The sequence below is a fragment of the Toxorhynchites rutilus genome, chromosome 1, assembly GCF_029784135.1.
Source record: "Toxorhynchites rutilus septentrionalis strain SRP chromosome 1, ASM2978413v1, whole genome shotgun sequence".
NCBI classification, from domain to species: domain Eukaryota; kingdom Metazoa; phylum Arthropoda; class Insecta; order Diptera; family Culicidae; genus Toxorhynchites; species Toxorhynchites rutilus.
Window position 1 is genome coordinate 159,499,451 of NC_073744.1, and position 20,058 is coordinate 159,519,508.

Genomic DNA, 20,058 nt, shown 5'->3' on the forward strand with positions numbered 1-20,058 from the left:
GTTCGCCGAATATGGCATTATGCACCCACATGTTGAAACCACAACTAAATAGCGATGAATTATGTAGCGATCACCAAAATGGACCAATGATTCCATCTATGGGTCGAAACACCAAGCATTATTTTTTTTTTCAGAATGCAACGATGTCTTGACAACGGCGTGAGAGGTCTCTTCAATCCAAATGCGGCAATTTTTTCTTATTGACAAATCCAATTTCACCAAAATGATGCTCTTCGTTAAACAAAATATTCTCGTGAAATTCGTCGATAAAATTCCCATACTGAACCATGGGTTTCGTAAAAAAAAATCCGTGCGCTGATCAGGTGCAGTTCAGGTGTCAGTTTATTGAGAAAAAATGACAAATCAAATTAATATAAAACAAGTGACACTGCACGAAACTTTGCTCGTGTCTTATCGACCGCTTCATACGATTCACATAATAGAGCCCAATATTTCAAAATAGCATTCAAAACATCGTCGTCAGAGCAATTCCAGGCACCAAATCAGGTGAGCCGAAAATGGGTGCACGATCAAAGACTTGAGGCTCGGCGTATGATGGTGTAGAATTGGATTGAACTGGACTGTCTGGTTTGTGATGTTCGGGTTGAATTTTGGCCATCAATTGCTCCAAAGCTTCGAGATAATATTTTCCAATAATCGTTTGTCCAGGTGGTATAAACTTCTTGATTGGCACCCTAGGTTGCTAAGATGCAGTCTGAGTCCTGGAACCTATTTGACACACTTTCTATCTCCAATTTTAGTTGAGATTATTTTATATAAGAAAGTATCCAAAATTAGTGCCGATTTTCACGTAAAACAGTAACTGGAGATTTAACAGACTGTACTAAAATTATATGATATTGAAACTCTAATTTGAGGAACAGAAACCCAAAATTGAAACATAAGAATAAAAAACAGTTTTCTAAGGCTGTTATTTAAGAAATGTTACAAAGACACACATAATTCTATATATTCTACATATATACGTTATTGTCAACAGAATGGTCATTCTCTGTTTTTAGTTGTAATGTTAAGTCGGTAGAGTCGCATCAAAAATGTCACAATGTGAGGTTAGATACTTGTAAACAACTCATCACCATAACGAATGAAAAGAGCTTTCATTGGTTGTGTGAGGAAATGGAGATATTTGAGCAAACAAGACGTCGCTGGCTGGAAGTTTCGCTTTTCGTGTTCAATCCAAATAAATCTGTGATTGATTGTTGATACCTATGGTGGGACCGATATTATATCAACGCGGCTATTACACAACTTATGCGTTTGAGTTGAGCATTGATGGAAAAACGGAAGCAATATGAGCAAAGATACGATTAGGTGATTTTGCTGCATGGCAACGCTCGGCCACGTGTTGTCAAAGTAATTGAAATTTATGAGGAAATACTTCAATGGGACGTCATATTATCTAGATATCGCCATTCCCAACAACAAAGACGCCGGGCCGGGCTGAGCAGCACTTTCATCCTTACGAAGGGAACAAAATCGGGTTGATTCGTGGATCGCATCGACAGACCAGAAGTTCTTTAGACGAGGACTCCGCATGCTGCCCAGAAAGATGATAGAAGGATGGGTAATACTTTCAAGAAAGAGAACATAATCTTTTTTTCCAATCAATTCTCAATTTTTGACAAGAAAAACGGTGGATATCGATGACCTGACAATAAATATAATTGATAAAAGTTTTAGGAATAAAAAAACTATACCTCTAAGTGTGTGGAATGCATTATTTTTCCACTTAAATCACTATTCTTAAGTACAAGCTTGGTACAAAAAAAAATAGTTTCTATACCTATTGCAGAATAATAGTCTATAAGAAAATAATTATAGTTAGACTAGCTGTTTCCGAGGCATGATTTTCAATTGTGAATTAATTATCTGTCTATGAAAATATAAAATTTGTTTTATCTCGAGAGTTGTCATTCTCAAGATAACACTTATGGGATATATCTCCTTCGTACAGAATTATGTGTAGAGTATTTTTATTTTCTTTTTGTGTTGAAAGAATCTCCAATTACGTATGATTTTGGAATTTGGTCATAGTCTGAAAATCTATATCTTTATTTCAATGAAACCGACGATGTTTCACTATAGGTTAGAATTTAGGAAATGAGATTAGTTTTTTAGTTAAAAATGCAAAACTCAATACTGGAGCGGCCTGAGGAACAAAACAGTCAGTATAAGATCAATTTTATCCGCGACAACGCTTTATCACACGCAGTACAACTAGTTTTGGGAGCATTCTGATGTGAGAATCTCCAGATTGGGCTCTTTCTGATAACCACTTACCACAGGTTTATTTTTCTTGAACGGTTCGAAATATAATGGATTTAAGAAAATTCATGAATGTCACGTCAAAAAATTCTTTATTCTTTGAACCGAATCAGTCATTGAGCAATTTTTACACATATAATAATTGAAGCAACGCTCAACAAGTGCATGTTCCGTCGATGAAATTTAGTGGTAATCAAAAGGAGCCAAGTCTGGTGAATAAGCCGCATGAACTAGTTGACCCCAATTGAGTAGCTCAACCGTTTTCCTGACCTGATGCAGAAATGTTTTTCTAATGTACTTGGAAAGCAAATCTTCCAACATTCAAGATCTTTCCCATGGCTTTCAAAAGTCAGAAAACGGTTGATTGTCAATTGTTTTGCGAGTTGTCTTCGTTTATATGTTCATATACAAAACGATTTAAGAAAATTTAAGAAGACCAGGGCAGCGGATGATCGACAGGAACACATCTTCTCCACCGCCTCGAGCGCTTAAACACAATGATCGCACACGGAACATAAAAAAACCCGGAGCCATCATTTGAAGCATAATTTCAGCGCCGATTTAGGATCGTGCCGTTTTACAATAGAATTCAAAAGCATGAAAACACAGCGAGTGGAGCAAAAACAATGGATACACCACATTACAGCATAAAACCGTACCGTGCCGGGAAGTCAACGAATGACACACATTTCACGGCGGCGAGGAGTGCGAGGTGAAGTAATGAAGCGCATAATATTCGAGCCAAATTATGAACACTTTGTGCAATTAATTAATTCGGATTAAGTGGGCAGTCGACCCGGAATGAATGAATGTGTTTTTTTTTTGGCGTGAACCAGAAAATTGTTCAGTTCGGCCGTTTGATTGACTAACAAGGGGTTTGGTCGCGACATGCGACCATTCGGTGCAATTGCAAAAATAAGTTCCCTAAAATGGTGGTGAAATGGTATGTGAAGCAGACAAGCGTGTGTGTTTTTTTAAAGAAAGTTTTTTTTGCTTAGCTATTCTAAAATAATGAAAGGCATAATGAAAGGCATTGAATGTGTTATTTGGATGATAGGAAATAAAACGACGCTTAAAGTTATTCCAGGTAGTGAAATGTTGAATACAATAATCAATACCAAAGCGTCAGATAAAATCATCAAAAAACGCATCGAAACTTGATTCCAATAAAAGCTCGAAACAATCGTTGTGTACCGTTTTGACTCATATTTCGAACACTTCATTTTGAAAACTAAATTTACTGAACATCAATACTCTAAATAATTTAATAATGAAAACCACGATATTCTTCGGGGTATACCCTTCCGGGTATACAACATTTGTAGGTATCAAAACAACATATATTTTTAGTAAATTTAGTTTTCGTCATTTGAGTCAAAACGGCAATTAGAAAAATACTATAATAATTTTTTTCATGTACTGAAATCGTTTAAAAATATCTATATTTCAACAGAAGACCTACAAAAAAGAAATTTATGGTGTAATACTTGTTTGAAAAAATCATAAAAGGGAGCATAAGCAATGGAGAAATTGTAACAATAAAAGCTGTTAAAAGAATGCATATAAATGTTCTGCCCGTTTGTTGCACTTGGATTGCAACAAAAATTCGGAAAATTATCCGATATATCAAAATAGAATATTAGTTTCAGGATGGCCAACGAAAAATGTAGCAATAAATTAGAATCATCCCAATGAATCTATGGTATTTGCTCAAATCTAATCTGAATGAATAAGACAACGTGAAAAGCTTACAACAGAATTTTGGGAATTTTGGAAACGAAACGAAAACTTTTTTTTTGCTCAAATCCTCTAACACTTGTTATTTTTCTCGATTCAACCATAGAATGTATAGAATTACATCCCGATTCTAAATCTATTTTAAACAACACGACAATAATACGAGCAAAATTTGTATATAATAACCCGTTGAATTGCAATACTTTTAACTGTGTCCACAAATGTGAGAGAGTATACGATACGATATCAATTAGAACAGAAACAAATGATTTTCATCAAAGAAATTGTCAAAAAAATACATCAGAACTAGTTCACATAAAGACAAACAATCATTCTCAAATAAGAATATTTGGATCAACACATCACTTTACAACCAACAGTAGTTGCACGGGTTCACGGACACTTTCCGCTTTCCTTTCAATCTGTTACAACTATCATAAATGCATACTGAGTTCACATCTGAATTTTCCAGCAAACTCTGTCTATTTCTTGTTTCATCATCGTATTTTTTCCGCTCAAAATGCACCATATCATCACAATGCACTGCACAGCAAACAAAAACCATCTTTCTTCTATCAACAATTTTCAATCACTGAAACCACCAGATTCTCATTCGCATGAAACAAACAGCAACGGCAGATGAAGCAGCGCGTTATCTTCCCATCCCCAAAAATCCCACCAAAAAGAACATTTCGATCAAATAATAACTCCAGGCGAACAAAAAAAAAAGGAAAAACCAATTCACAACACCTTTTTATTTACCACAACCTTTTTGATCTCACATCACACTTTCGTTTTGTTTTTGTACCGGACGATTTTCCAGGTTCGTCCCCAGTTCCGGCCAGCAATCCGTCGTCCTTTCGGGGGTGGTCCAGCAACAAGCAACGCAGCCTCAGCAACAGCAACAACCGTACGCACCAAAAGCACACCGAGATCTGGCGAGAGTGGCGAGTCGTCGTTGTCGACTGACTCAGCTCTCCTCCTAACAACGATAGCCCCGCCAGCCTCACAGTCGTCACTGTCGCTGTCCCGCCGCAGAAGGCCAACTACATACCTGACTAAGCTCAACGGTGGCAGCGGCGGAGGCCGCCAACGGCCCCCCGTTAGCAGCTCGGACGAAAGCAACTCCTCGTCGGCAGCGCAGGAGGGAAGGAGAACTATTACTACAACCGCGGCGGCGCCCTCGGCATCCGCAGACGCCCAGCCGAAATTGTCAAAGCCTAAAATTGGAGTGCGTCGTAGATTCGGACCCACTAGAACCGGTTTGGGGGTGTCGTCGTCGACGCCATCTATAGCGACGGATGGTGGGGAGACGGTAGCTGCCAACCCCACCACCACCACCGCCACCAAATCGCCGGATTTGGGTAAGTAGCACTCAAAGTTGTTAGAGGTACTCGCATGAATTCCCCCCGAGTGAGTGGAACCGTTCGTTTGTTGTTGTTCATTTATTGTGTAATTACGTGTTTCAAATCGCGCGCGCGGACTTTCCTCGTGTTGTTTACTTAGAGTTCGATGGGACCAAGTAAGGAATTACGACGAGGAGACTGAAAGTTTTGCACGACTATCCAGGTGGTTCAAATTTTCGGATCGACTGGTGGTGGCGAGTGGTGGCTAGAGAAAGGCGACTACTGGTTTGATATTGGGGCAGCGGACGAAGGGCAACAATTGATTGGCGTTTTGTTTTTCACGATAAACGATCAACTCAGTAAACCTTGGAGGCCTGTTTTTAGCAACTCTAATTTGTTTTTTCGATAGTCCATTTCAATTCTGTTTCATCTTTTGTTTTTATAAACGATTGGGTTGATTACATATGCATGGCATTAATTATAGCCAAAGCATTAAAAACGTGTTTCTGCAAAGAATTTATTTTATGAATTTGTTTAACTGTTAGCCTATGACTGCACGTTGGACCGAATAGTGACCCTAAGACTTATTACTGAACTTTTGGTTACTATTTTCGTGCAATCTTTCCAAATGTTCGATACGCTGCCAAAACTATTCGCGGAGGAATACGAACCAGCTGAAATGCCGTAATCTCGCAAAGTGACGCAAGCGCCAAAAATGACATTATACAGGGTTTTCAAACTTTAAATTCCGAAAGTAAATTGAAATAAAACACACTTAGAATTCGAATTTCGATGAAACTTTTATTTCAAATTAAGGCTTGGTTTATGCCATTATGTGTGAAATACAACATCATTCAAATGTCCACCTAGGGCTTCCTCGCGCACCTTGATCCGGAACAGGTAATTTTCGATTACTTTTCGGCACATATGGGGCGGTATCTCGGTCATAACTTCACGAATGTTGTCTTTCAAATGTTCAAGAGTTTGCGGAGAGTTGGCATAGACACGGTCTTTCGCATAACCCCACAAAAAAAAGTCTAGCGGGTTCAAATGGCATGATCTGGACGGCCAATTGGCATCACCAAAACGCGAAATTATGCGTCCCTCAAATTTCGTTCGCAATATGGCCAAAAAAATCGGTCAACATGCGGCCATAGCGCTCACCATTCACAGTTACCGTCTCGCCGTCCCCATTTTCAAAGAAATACGGCCCGATGACTCCACCAGACCATAATGCGCACTAAACAGTGAGTTTTGGCGGATGCAATGGCCTCTCAACAATCACGTGTGGATTTTCTGAGCCCCATATATGGAAATTTTGGGTGTTCACATAGCCACCCAGCTCGAAATGTGCCTCATCGCTGAAAAAAAAATTGATGCGAAAATTCAGCATTTTGCTGCTGTTGTTCGTTCACCCAATCGACGTATGCCCGACGCATTCCATGGTCACCACGCTCTAATTTTTGTACCAGTTGGACTTTATACGGATGTAGGTGCAAGTCCAAATGCAAAATTCGCTACAATGATGTGTTTGTCAAGCCCAATTGCTGAGCACGCCGTGGAATCGAAACATTCGGGTCATCCTCCACACTGGCAGCAACAGCAGCAATATTTTCGGCCGAACGCTCATTACGATGATGCACAGGTTTCACAATATCCGCTACGGATCCAGTTTGTTCGAATTTACGCACTACATTAGCGATTGTGTGCTCTGTAGGCCGTCCATGACGACCAAAATCCGTCCGTAATGCTCGAAAAACATTTGCCGGTTTTCCATCATTTTTATAGTATAATTTAACAAAATTAACACGTTGTGCGATGCTAAAACGATCCATATTGTAAAATGGCAGGTATTCAACTAACGATCTGACGCTTTGGTTGACAGCTATGTCAAACGGTTGTCAGCGCAGGGCTGTATACTTTTGGAAGCCCGAAATGGAAAACCCTGTACTTCTCATGTTATAGATCGATAAGGAATACCAAATCCTCTCAAACGACTGCGAAGTTTTACAGAAATGTTAAAAAACGACCCCGTAAAAATTTGAAAACGAAGTGTTGTAAGCGCCATTTCCTTTGTGATATGACGTAATTTGATTGTGATGCGATGTGATTTTTGATCCGTTCTGATGACATAGAATAAACGAGAAGGGATAATGGAGGTTTAGCAAAATGGAGGTCCGTAATGGAGGTTTAGCATAATGGGAGTCACGTGCCTTCTTTCTTTAAAAAAAACACTTTTCCGAAAAGCTCGTCATGCCAAATATTTCAATCAAAAACAGTCGATCTCCATGCAGTGCTACCTTTTTAATATCAACTTTGTTTCAGAACTACAAATTATGTACTTAGAAGCTCTGTGTAAAATTCTCGTGGAATATTTAAATTCATAAAATTAAACTCAACTTAAAAGAAAAAAATATATCTTAGATTGAAGTGTATTGCTGTTCTCACATATTGCACATAACGATTGTGACTAAATTGATAAAACTCATTTCTTTATTGTTGTCATCTTCAGGAATCGAGAGGCAAAGCTTCTTGACGATGTTTACTTACCTTACCTGCTCAATTTATCGTTCGAATCTAAGATAAGATCAGACGATAGGGGGTCTTTTACGGACCAAAATTCTGTCAGTCGTTCTGATTTCTGATTGGCTGATTTCGCTGATAAACGAAATGTGAAGGAATTATATGAGGGGCTTAGAATGCAAGGGGTGTAAGCGACATGATCGATTTCTCTTCATCGACTTTCTTTTTTGATCATAACTTAACTGCAAACACATTCCCAGCTTATTTGACAATGTGGACGATAGGTCAGAACCGCAATTATCGGTTTCTATAGCAAAATCAAATTGGAACGTTTTTGTGCGCCGAGGTATTCACGAAAGAAAAAGTTGATGAAGAGAAATCGATCAAATCACTTACACCCCTTGCACTCTAAGCCCCCCATATGCAAGTTTATGTATGTGTTTTTTCACAATGGAATCAAGTGAACGGCAAAACGTGTCAATTTAGCTTCGTTAGGTCCCTAATACTCCCGTGGCCGAGTGGTTAGCGTCCCACACTATCATGCCGGGGGTTCGGGTTCGATTCCCGTTCTGGCCGGGGGATTTTTCGTCAAAGAAAATTTTTCCGGCTTGCACTGTGGTCACGAGTATTCTAGAGCTTGCCACTCCAGAGTACATTTAAGGCGTGTTATTCGGCATAGAAATCTTAAACAAGTATTACTAACAAAAATGACGCAAGTAATGCTACGATGAAATAATATAACCAAAGTGATGCAAGAAGAAGATCCAGTGGCTGCCAGAAATTCAATATTTTATTATTGCAGTGATTTTATCACCATGATTAGGTGTATCGTAATTGTGTACCAGCCTAATAGATAAACCAAAATATTTTGCTATGTTTACTTTTCTTTTCATTCTCTAAAAATCGAACTTATAATTTATTATTTTACAACACACTTACAACAAGTAATTTGGTTTAAAAGCGTATAGTGTACGGAGAAGTTCCCTTTTATTTAGCTATTTTATTACCCTCATTATTTCTATGACAATTCAATTGGATTTATGTATCATTAATAATCTTCGGCGTCGCGAATAAAAATACGATACAGTATTGGCGTTAGGCACAGAACAAGTCTCCGATTCGAATCATAATAGAGAAGTTCTTTCAGTTACCTTCTTAGGTAGTGATTTGAGTATTCAATAGAGTATTACGTGTGAAAAGTCCCACAATTTATACCCGATTCGAACTGTCTCTCGGAGTCTGTTTGGTTACCTTCTCAGGTAGCAATTTCATAACCGCCGGCGTCGTGATTTGACATTAAAATAGATGCGATTTATTCTAGAAGATCTTTCGGTTACCTTGTTAGGCAACTGAATAAAAATCTCCTGCGTCACGATCAAAGATTGCAATAGAGTACTACATTTAAAGTCCGCGTTAACATAATCACATCACTTACCACAGTGAATCCTGATTCTTACCTTCCCCACTAACAACTATCCCTCCCATGATAAACGCTAGGGAACCACGCCATAGAGGCGACCCTTCTGGCTTTCGGGCGGCGAATATCATACTGACATTCCTTCCCCTCCCCTGGTGACTGTAAGGAAGTGGCCGGCGTCGTTATTGACCATTTAAAGCTCGAATCACCGAAAATTGCACAACGAGAATTATTTGCTAGTCCCAAGCGTCATTCTGTGTGTTCTTTGTGCAATTTGGTTGGTTCAGGTCAATCACGGAGAGCAACTACGAATTGTACAGTCTACCCAAGCTCAAGCTCAAGCTCAAAAATGACGCAAGTAATGCTACGTTGAGAAGGCAAAAGTTCCACTGGAACGTTAGAGCCATCCAAGAAGAAGAAGAAGGTCCCTAATGCGATTTCATGTTTCGAAATATAAATTCCATTGCTAAGAAGAAATGGAAAGTCTCATCGTTCACTATGCAGATAGGAGAGTTGTTAGCTCTAGCTCGTAATTATGAAAAAAGAGATGGTTGATTCCATCCGGGTTGTGTTTTGCTGACTAACAATTGTTACACTGCTGACATGTTCTTTCCCGCTGACTTATTTTGATGATGTAAAGAGCTATATAGAACAACGAATTTTGTTCTGTTCTGTCGAGGAAAGTTTTCGCTTCATCGACGGTGTACTCATAGTCGAATTCAATATTCATGTCATCCACATTATCACTAAAATTAGATGAAGCTGAAATTCGATATGATGTCGATGCTGCTTCACTGTCCATCAATTTCTGGGCTGAACATTCTTCTCGCCGTTTTGATAGCAAGTCCACCAATCCAACAAGATGTTCTTGTTTATCAACTGTATACGAAGCATTCGGTACTACGGTCATGTGTTGCGAAAGATTCACAATTTTCCAGTTGTTCCTTAATTGCAATGGAGTTGAGCGCCATTGTTTTGTACGAAGAAAAGACTCTCCAGAAAATCTTGGACGAATTGTTATAGGTATCATTATTATATTATAGATATGGGTATTAAAAAGACTTATTTTATCTTTTTAAAACATATTTTTGAGATTGCCCAATTGAAAATATGCAAAATCATTAAATTCGCACCAACCAAATGTTACGATTCATAAAAACCGAAAAAATCCGAAATTTTATAATATTTGGTAACTCTGGCATCTTCATGTCATGGCTTCGTTTTTGGACGACGAAGAAGAGTAAGAAGCCAGTTGTCTGATCTTATCATAGGTTCGAATGAGCTGAAGTTGAGTGTTGATCGAAGGGTAAATGTCCGATTTGGTGAACAGCTGTACTCTTCTAAATTCTCCATCGAAAAGCATCTCAAAACAAAACTCAAAACATCCTCGCGTAAACTGTATTTGCTACACATCGGATAATTTCCGACGGCATTATCTTATTTAACACGGATGTTGCATTTTGAATTGGAAAAAAATCGGTGCTGTCCATAATTGTTACAATCGGGTTCCCAACTACGTTAATCTGCTCGACGCATGCTGCAATGTCGGAATATGTGTAGAACTTTCCACCCTGATACTTCCTCATGCTCCACTCAACGGCGGCATTTTGGAGAAAATGATTGGAAACAGATTCTCGCATACTTTGATGGATGTACGCCAATCGATTGTGGAAACAGCGAATAAAATTGGCTATTTCTACAACAAACTGGCGTTGGTAACATAGCTTAAATGAAACTGCATTTTTTTTTCAAAAATCAAGCCGATGACAATGTTTTTCCATAAAGTGTACACATTTTTTACAGTTCAGAATTTCGTAGTGTACGCGTATGCTGATTATACATGCAATTTTAAGAAAAGCATCGCACTAAAAATTCTTCCCTCTGGTGCTTGCGTCACTTTGCGATTTTACTGCAGTGAAGTGGTAGATAAATTCCAAGTATTTTTCGTGGGTTAACATTGACAATTTCGACGTGCCCTACGATTTTTTTTAAGTTTAATCATGAGCAATTTTTTAGGGACGGCCAAATTAGATTTTCCAAGATCATGGAAAGCGCAGTTTTATAATTTCAAATTTCTATGAATATGGGACAACCCTACAGACATTCAAAAACACTGAATAAAACCGTTCAAAAATGCGATTGACTATTTTGTGACTGCGGCCATCTTGGATTTCGATTTTTCGTGAGCTACTATATTCTACTAGTTAAGTTCCTTCATTTGATACCCTTATTGATGGGGTATTGGAAAAAATATACGTATTGATTCCCGTTCTGGAGGGGGGATTTTTCGTCAAAGAAATTTCCTTCGACTGGCACTGTGGTCATGCGTATTCTAGAGCTTGCCCCTCGGAATACATTCAAGGCGTGTTATTTGGCTTAAGAAATCTCAACTAAGTATTAATAAATGACTTCTTGGATTTTCAATACCATGGAATACGCAGTTTTATAATTACTGCAGAGATAAAGGTGTGTTCCAAATTTCAGATCAATCGATCAACAGGAAGGGGGTCAAATGTCTATCGATGTGGGACAACGCTACGGACAAACGGAAGAATCGCTCTGTTCATATAGGTTGTACTCACTTCACATTGTTTTCACATGTAATGTATTCGGAAATAAGGACCAATATTTTGCACATATGGTGGCAATCACTAAAATCACAGTTTTCATCATCATATGACCAATTTCAATTACGACTGATTTTCCATAAAGGTGTATTAAGAATAATGGACCCCTTTTTCAAAAAATCGTCAAATATGACGCACGGTGAAACTTGTTGGAAAATCATTGAACTATTTAGAAAAAAATATTTCTTAAATACACTGTAATACGATTATCATGTTCCGGCTATAAAAAATCATAACTCAAAAACGAAAAAGACACATCTCTGATTTTTTGATATATTATGTAAAATAACTCAGCTTTCAAGAAAAAATATGAAAAAATATCAACGCTGCTATTCCGAAACCATGTAAACTATAAAAAAAACAAATACAATCAATAATTACGCAAACAAAATCCAATTTTTCCGCGTGTGTGTAGTGTAGTTTTTGTTCATAAAGGCCAGCTAATTGGCCAATCAATTTGATATGTCCATCATCTGAATCGGTTCAGTGATTCAAAAGTTATGATTTTTTTTGGAAAACGTCAGGTTTGGCAAAAAGGAGAAAAGATAATTTTTCAGACAACCCCAAAGTGGACATGAACACCCAAATGGAAGAAATAAAAAAATATGGGTGTAATATTTTGCGATAAGGCATAAAACTACCAATTTCGATAAAAATCCGAGAATCACTATATCGGTTTGGCATGGAATGCCTGTAATACTATGTACGATTAGACGGGGAATGAATTCAGATTTTGAAGCATTTTTTTTTGCTTACAACATAGATAGTGAAGATAGTAAAACAAGCAAACAATTAAACGAATAAAGTAGGTATGTTGTCTGGATTTTACTCTGAATGGTATACAAACATATTGTTTGTTGCGCTATGGCAGAAGCGCAACAAACAATATGTTTGTATACCATTCGGCATGAGCCTCCATCAGACCCCGGCTAAGAAAATATGATTCGCGAGTCAAGATTGTGCCGTAAATTTAGCTGTCGTCGTCAAACTAATTGGTGAAGTCAAGACGATTTTATGGTTTATGGTGCCACCGTTTGGTTGATAAGTGGGTTAGAGCAGCGGTGTATGAAAGCAGTACAGAATCAAACTTTATTCGAAGATAAACGTTTTGCGTTAAAAAAGACGAAACGTTTGCAATGTAAAATGTCATATTGAATAGAGTTCACAAAACCTTGTATAATCGTATTGGGTTTTTTGTGTACCGTTCTGAATCATAATTCGGACAGCTTCGTATTTCGGACACTCTGTAATAATAACGTGGAATCAGTGCCGAAAATATTCACGTTCATGATATTCAAATACGGCGAATTTCAGCCAACCTTGTGTTGATACCCTACTGCTCAATCGAGAGTCGTTAAAACAACACTATCAATGAACACCAGTGGAATGAACATAAACATCAGCTTACAATGAGGTTCATTTTTCATTCGCATCTTCATTTTCGTCATGATATTCGGAACGTCGTAATTGAAGATTATTGCGTGTTGGTGAAAATCAAAGCACAAAATTCAACGTCAACCAATTGAGAGTGAATTCGATTAATGGTGAAGGATGGTCACAAACAAAATTCTTGTTTTTGGCAACTTCGGCAATCGAATGTATAGTACAACTTTTGCTATGTTTTATGAATATACCGCCGATTGGCCGGAAATGGCATACACTCTCAATATGGGCAATTTGTGAAAATGAGAGACGAACGGAAAACGAACATAATCTTGTTTTGATTTCCGGTTTAATGATACTGGTTCTGAACGACCAGCAATGATAAAAAAAACCCTACTAATGTTGCCGATGAAGATCAACTTAACGTTCGTGATAATCAACTAAAATTATTGACAGTAAGAAAGCTCCTAGTGCAGGCTTTTCGAAATTCGTTCATGCAGTTTTCGTTTAATATACTGGACAAAGTTCACGCGCCTTGACTCTTGTGTTATACTCACTATGACAGATATGGTGCTGGCTTTCAACAGAAGAGAATTCATCCGACACTGGGAAAAAGCTAATTCCTTCATTCGTGAATAATTTTTGATAATTTGTGGCATTTTTTGATATATTATGTAAAATAACTCAGCTTTCAAGAAAAAATATGAAAAAATATCAACGCTGCTATTCCGAAACCATGTAAACTATAAAAAAAACAAATACAATCAATAATTACGCAAACAAAATCCAATTTTTCCGCGTGTGTGTAGTGTAGTTTTTGTTCATAAAGGCCAGCTAATTGGCCAATCAATTTGATATGTCCATCATCTGAATCGGTTCAGTGATTCAAAAGTTATGATTTTTTTTGGAAAACGTCAGGTTTGGCAAAAAGGAGAAAAGATAATTTTTCAGACAACCCCAAAGTGGACATGAACACCCAAATGGAAGAAATAAAAAAATATGGGTGTAATATTTTGCGATAAGGCATAAAACTACCAATTTCGATAAAAATCCGAGAATCACTATATCGGTTTGGCATGGAATGCCTGTAATACTATGTACGATTAGACGGGGAATGAATTCAGTTTTTGAAGCATTTTTTTTTTGCTTACAACATAGATAGTGAAGATAGTAAAACAAGCAAACAATTAAACGAATAAAGTAGGTATGTTGTCTGGATTTTACTCTGAATGGTATACAAACATATTGTTTGTTGCGCTATGGCAGAAGCGCAACAAACAATATGTTTGTATACCATTCGGCATGAGCCTCCATCAGACCCCGGCTAAGAAAATATGATTCGCGAGTCAAGATTGTGCCGTAAATTTAGCTGTCGTCGTCAAACTAATTGGTGAAGTCAAGACGATTTTATGGTTTATGGTGCCACCGTTTGGTTGATAAGTGGGTTAGAGCAGCGGTGTATGAAAGCAGTACAGAATCAAACTTTATTCGAAGATAAACGTTTTGCGTTAAAAAAGACGAAACGTTTGCAATGTAAAATGTCATATTGAATAGAGTTCACAAAACCTTGTATAATCGTATTGGGTTTTTTGTGTACCGTTCTGAATCATAATTCGGACAGCTTCGTATTTCGGACACTCTGTAATAATAACGTGGAATCAGTGCCGAAAATATTCACGTTCATGATATTCAAATACGGCGAATTTCAGCCAACCTTGTGTTGATACCCTACTGCTCAATCGAGAGTCGTTAAAACAACACTATCAATGAACACCAGTGGAATGAACATAAACATCAGCTTACAATGAGGTTCATTTTTCATTCGCATCTTCATTTTCGTCATGATATTCGGAACGTCGTAATTGAAGATTATTGCGTGTTGGTGAAAATCAAAGCACAAAATTCAACGTCAACCAATTGAGAGTGAATTCGATTAATGGTGAAGGATGGTCACAAACAAAATTCTTGTTTTTGGCAACTTCGGCAATCGAATGTATAGTACAACTTTTGCTATGTTTTATGAATATACCGCCGATTGGCCGGAAATGGCATACACTCTCAATATGGGCAATTTGTGAAAATGAGAGACGAACGGAAAACGAACATAATCTTGTTTTGATTTCCGGTTTAATGATACTGGTTCTGAACGACCAGCAATGATAAAAAAAAACCCTACTAATGTTGCCGATGAAGATCAACTTAACGTTCGTGATAATCAACTAAAATTATTGACAGTAAGAAAGCTCCTAGTGCAGGCTTTTCGAAATTCGTTCATGCAGTTTTCGTTTAATATACTGGACAAAGTTCACGCGCCTTGACTCTTGTGTTATACTCACTATGACAGATATGGTGCTGGCTTTCAACAGAAGAGAATTCATCCGACACTGGGAAAAAGCTAATTCCTTCATTCGTGAATAATTTTTGATAATTTGTGGCACTGCTTGAAATGCTTAATGCCCTGCTGATATTTGACAAGGTATTTGCAGCTGTGGAGAGAAAAAAAACAGATTTTCGCGACAAACAAGACTATGGAATCCAAAGAGTACAAGCAGGAGTACCTGAAAATATTGCATTCTTCCGTACATTCAGGCTCATAATGAACGCGTAATGTCCTGCACGGATTTGCCAAGCTGCCACTACAGCAGAGAAGTGCTACAGTAGTATCAAGACGAGTGCAATCGAATGCAATAAATTTAAATTCAAAATTTAAGTTAATTTTAAGTATTCAACATTTTTGTTTCATCAACGTGGTTTCGAAATTCGTTTTTTTGCGTCCCGCTATTGAATGACTACCTAAAGTTTTACTATCTAGTAATTAGCCACAGTGATTAATGCTGAGGTTTAACAAACAATTCATCTGCCTCGACAGAGTTCAATAAAGATCCGACAGAAATATTCAAGTTTGGTAAAGATGAAATCACCTCAGCAGTAACAGATGTCATCAATTTGTCTATTATGCAGTGTGTGTTCCATCAGATCTGAAGTTTTATAAAGTAGTTGTCATTCCAAAAACATCACAGCCTAGACTTCTTCGGATTACCGTCCAATGAGTCCTCCTGGCACTGATAAGATCGGGCAGAAGGTCATAAACAACTAATGTACCATCTCGATCGTCATGAACTGATTTCATCTCAACGTAGGTATTAGTTGCATTATTTTTATTAGTAGTACTTAGTTGATTTCTTTGACGAAAAATCTCCCGGCCAGAACGTGAATCGAACCCGAGCCCCCGGCATGACACTGTGCAAGGCATGTGATATTTGTGACAGAAAAATCTTGATGCGACGGCTTAACGAGTTGGGTGTAAAAGGTCGGTCTATGCTGTGGTTTCGAAGCTTCCTATAACGCCGATCTCAGTTTAAACAGGATAAAAATGTGAGCAGAACGATGAATCAGGAAAAGCTCACTGTGAATATCACTAAAAAAAATACATGCTATTTGAAATAGAAGACTATGGAACACTGGTCTGGGATACAGTCAATAAATCAATAGTGAAACCCTTTCAAGTGATCAAGAACAAAGCAATTAAAAATCTTTTTAGTATTCCTGGAGAACGTCAACGGAGTTCATCCATTCAAAAACATCAACTTCTGTTGGTAGTAAATATCTACAAATCCAGCACGCCATATATAACAGATACTACAAGAAGTTGTCCACACAAATACTCATTTAAACAGGGCTTCTGATCAGCACCACTAATAGTTGGGGGGGGGGAGTTTGTTGTGTGCTTTTTGCACTTTTGTATAATCTACAGACAAGAATGAGAAAGCGCTGAAGTGAACTTCACACAATTTTGTTTTGTTTGGGGGGTCAGCACCACTAATAGAAATAGGACAAACTAAACTATCAGCAGGAGCAATACAAGAAGACTTAATTAAAAAAAATGTTTGATTTTTTTATTAGTTTTTTAAATGTGATCTAAATAAAAAACCCAATATTGTTAATTTTAAACTATTCATTCTTGATGAGCCAAACTCTTTCCTCGTTTTTTCAGACAGAACCAATGCTCACTGTATTTTCATCAAATTGTCATTAGTGTACCGTGGCGATAAATCAAAATCCTTGCCTTTCCACTTTTGAGTGTATTTTTGGCGAATCGATCGATCGATGGTAGATCACTCCTTCATCTTTCATCTTTGTGAAAAAATAGCTTAAAATGCTGGTCTCAATGCCTCGTTTAATCGACGCTACATGCCAGCCCGATGAACTTACTCTCAGTATCACTAATTGCAATAATTAGACCACATTCAATGATCTCAGTAGTGCAGTAGTGTTCAGCATGGCTCATCAGTTCAGAACTTTCGTCATCTAAACTGTGATCATACATAACCCAGGTCTACGATGGTCCTCTTCAGGTGGTAACAAATCTGTTCAATGTGATCTACTGCCTCAGTGCCCTCAAGCACTGAAAACGGCTTAAATAGAGAACACAAAACATAATGGGGCAATTACTCGACTGTACTACACCTTCAATATCCTAATGAACTGTTGAAAACCACGAAAGGTTTGTGATGCTTACTATGCCGCGATTTGTTGTAACGAATCGAGTAGCGCAGACTTCAATTGATCGTACAATTATAGGCCCGATTAAATGTGTTACAAAATTAATTTGGTGTGAAAAACAAGGCAGCACCCGCTGGCAATTCGCTGTGTCCATAGAGGAAAGTAAGAGCATAGTAAATTGACAGCTGCGAGTGTAATGAGCTTCTTATTACTATCGCTATGTGTCAATCAATAGTGCCGAACCTTGATCACTCGAATCTTGGGCATAGACGCTGCGATTCATTATCAAATTCTGTCCTACTTCACTGTTGGTTCTAATACGCGTTTGGAAGCATTTGGTGACACGCTTCTCTGCCGGTGACCGGTAAGTAACCCGCTCCATACCGTGGTGCGCGGCGTGATTGCGCAACCGGAGTGACGCATGGGAACAAGTTTCGATCTATTTCTCCGCACGCCAGTATTCTTATCTATGCGCGCAGAGTAGTGGCACACAACCGACCGGCCGGGGCTGAGGCCAAGCCCAAAAAGTGGCACGCACTCTTAAAGACACACACCGGCTGGGAAAAAAACGGAAAAGCTGAGAAAAGCGACCGATTTGTTCAACAACGCGAATGACAGTCATGTTTGCGTGAAATGGACAATAATGAGCCGCCGCCAAAAGTGTTGTGCAGTCTAGCGAAAAAGAATGTGGGTATGTTTCGCATCGTGGAGCACAAAGGAAAAAAATATATATAGAGGCGCTATGGTGCGTTTAAACGTACTATCATTATTCACACGATCTCACGCTTAATAACATGCCCAGATGATTAATGGTTTTGGATTGCCGAATTTGGAGGTAATGTGTGCTTTCATTAGGGCCGTATGCGATTTGAAACATTCGCTCGTTCGGTATCGGTATGTATTTTTTACATCTTCTCGGAGATATCAAGGAGCAGATGACACCTGCACAGCTCACTTGGTTTCAATCAAGCGAATGATTGAAATTCTGTTAGTATATAGTAGAATGACACAGAAGTAGAACAAAACAGAAGAAAATTCTGCATCGCATTGTGACTGGAGAAGAAAAATGGGTTCTTAGTAATAATCTCAACCTCAAATAACCGTGGGGATTTCCCGGTTATGCTTTCTGATCGACGAGGCATATGTGTGTTGTGGCAGATTCATCATTCGAATGGACATGTTTATATCCTAAGTTACTATATTATATATTGCTGGATTGGATTGGCTGGATTGTCCAATTTTGAGCGATTTCAGCTCAGTCACCTCTTAGTGGATTTACGAGATTTTTCACCAATCGATTTGGGCACTCCCAAACAATTTATTGCAATATAGATCATTTTAAAAAATTTCGATAGTTAATATGTTAAAACGGGGTTGAAATGAGAGCTTCTAATTTCCCATACATTTGTGTAGATCGCAAAGTGTTTCCCTGACGCATGACGACTAAGTACTTGGCGTAGCAACAAATATTGTAACGTAATCGTACGTCAACTATGCGATTCAGATGAATACAACGGCACAAAAAGATTTGTGTACGGTATTACGGCACAGAATATAATACAGTTAACTCTCCCTAACTCAATATCCAAGGGACCATCGAGTTTGGGAAGTTTATCTAAGAGATCATCGAGTTTGGGAAGTATCGAGATATGGAGAGACGAATGCTTGAAGATTAACCAAAACTGCCATTAAATCCATCGAGTTAGGGAAAATATCGAGATACAGAACATCGAGTTAGGGAGAGTTGACTGTACAATGCCACTGGAGCATTTTACTCTGTATAGTTAGAAAATCAATTAGAGGCGAATGAACTGCAAAGTTTAAAGCCTTTTAAAAACAAAGAAAGAAGAAGAAAATCAAAATTTGTGAGTTCCTTGCAATTCCTGGTATTTTTTACCAGACCGTAGCCTTGAGATATATCCATTTTTCTATAGGATGGCGTATTATACCTTTGTCAAATATATCCAGTAATTTTATGTATGGGATTTTTAAATTAGCAAATTCCTCTTTGAAGACGGCACATTCTTTGATGAAGATCAAACGGATATTGGGGATGGGATTTACGACGACATACAGAGGAATGAAGTGCTATAGACGATGATCGCCGACAAAAATGAAAAACTTTTTTTTTATTCGACGTATGCAAAAAAAAGGGAAATGTGAAAAAAGTGAAAATGTAGATTGTAAAAAATATTAAGATTCGAGTAATAATCTTAATATTTTTTACATTGGATCG

General features: G+C 38.0%; 1 protein-coding gene across 2 annotated transcripts in view; it reads left to right on the plus strand.

Moving 5' to 3' along the window:
* The window catches only part of LOC129768533 (mucin-2), a 187,652-nt gene that overhangs the window by 150,904 nt on the left and 16,690 nt on the right, over positions 1-20,058 (plus strand). Inside the window, exon 10 of one of the 2 annotated variants that reach the window (XM_055770257.1) lies at positions 4,847-4,972. Coding sequence is in view for 1 of the 2 variants with exons in the window: in XM_055770265.1 (XP_055626240.1) it covers positions 4,847-5,387 (541 nt within the window). In the remaining variant the exon portion in view is untranslated. Of the gene's footprint in view, positions 1-4,846; positions 5,388-20,058 lie in introns of those variants that run through there. The other variant, XM_055770265.1, reaches the window with a different exon arrangement.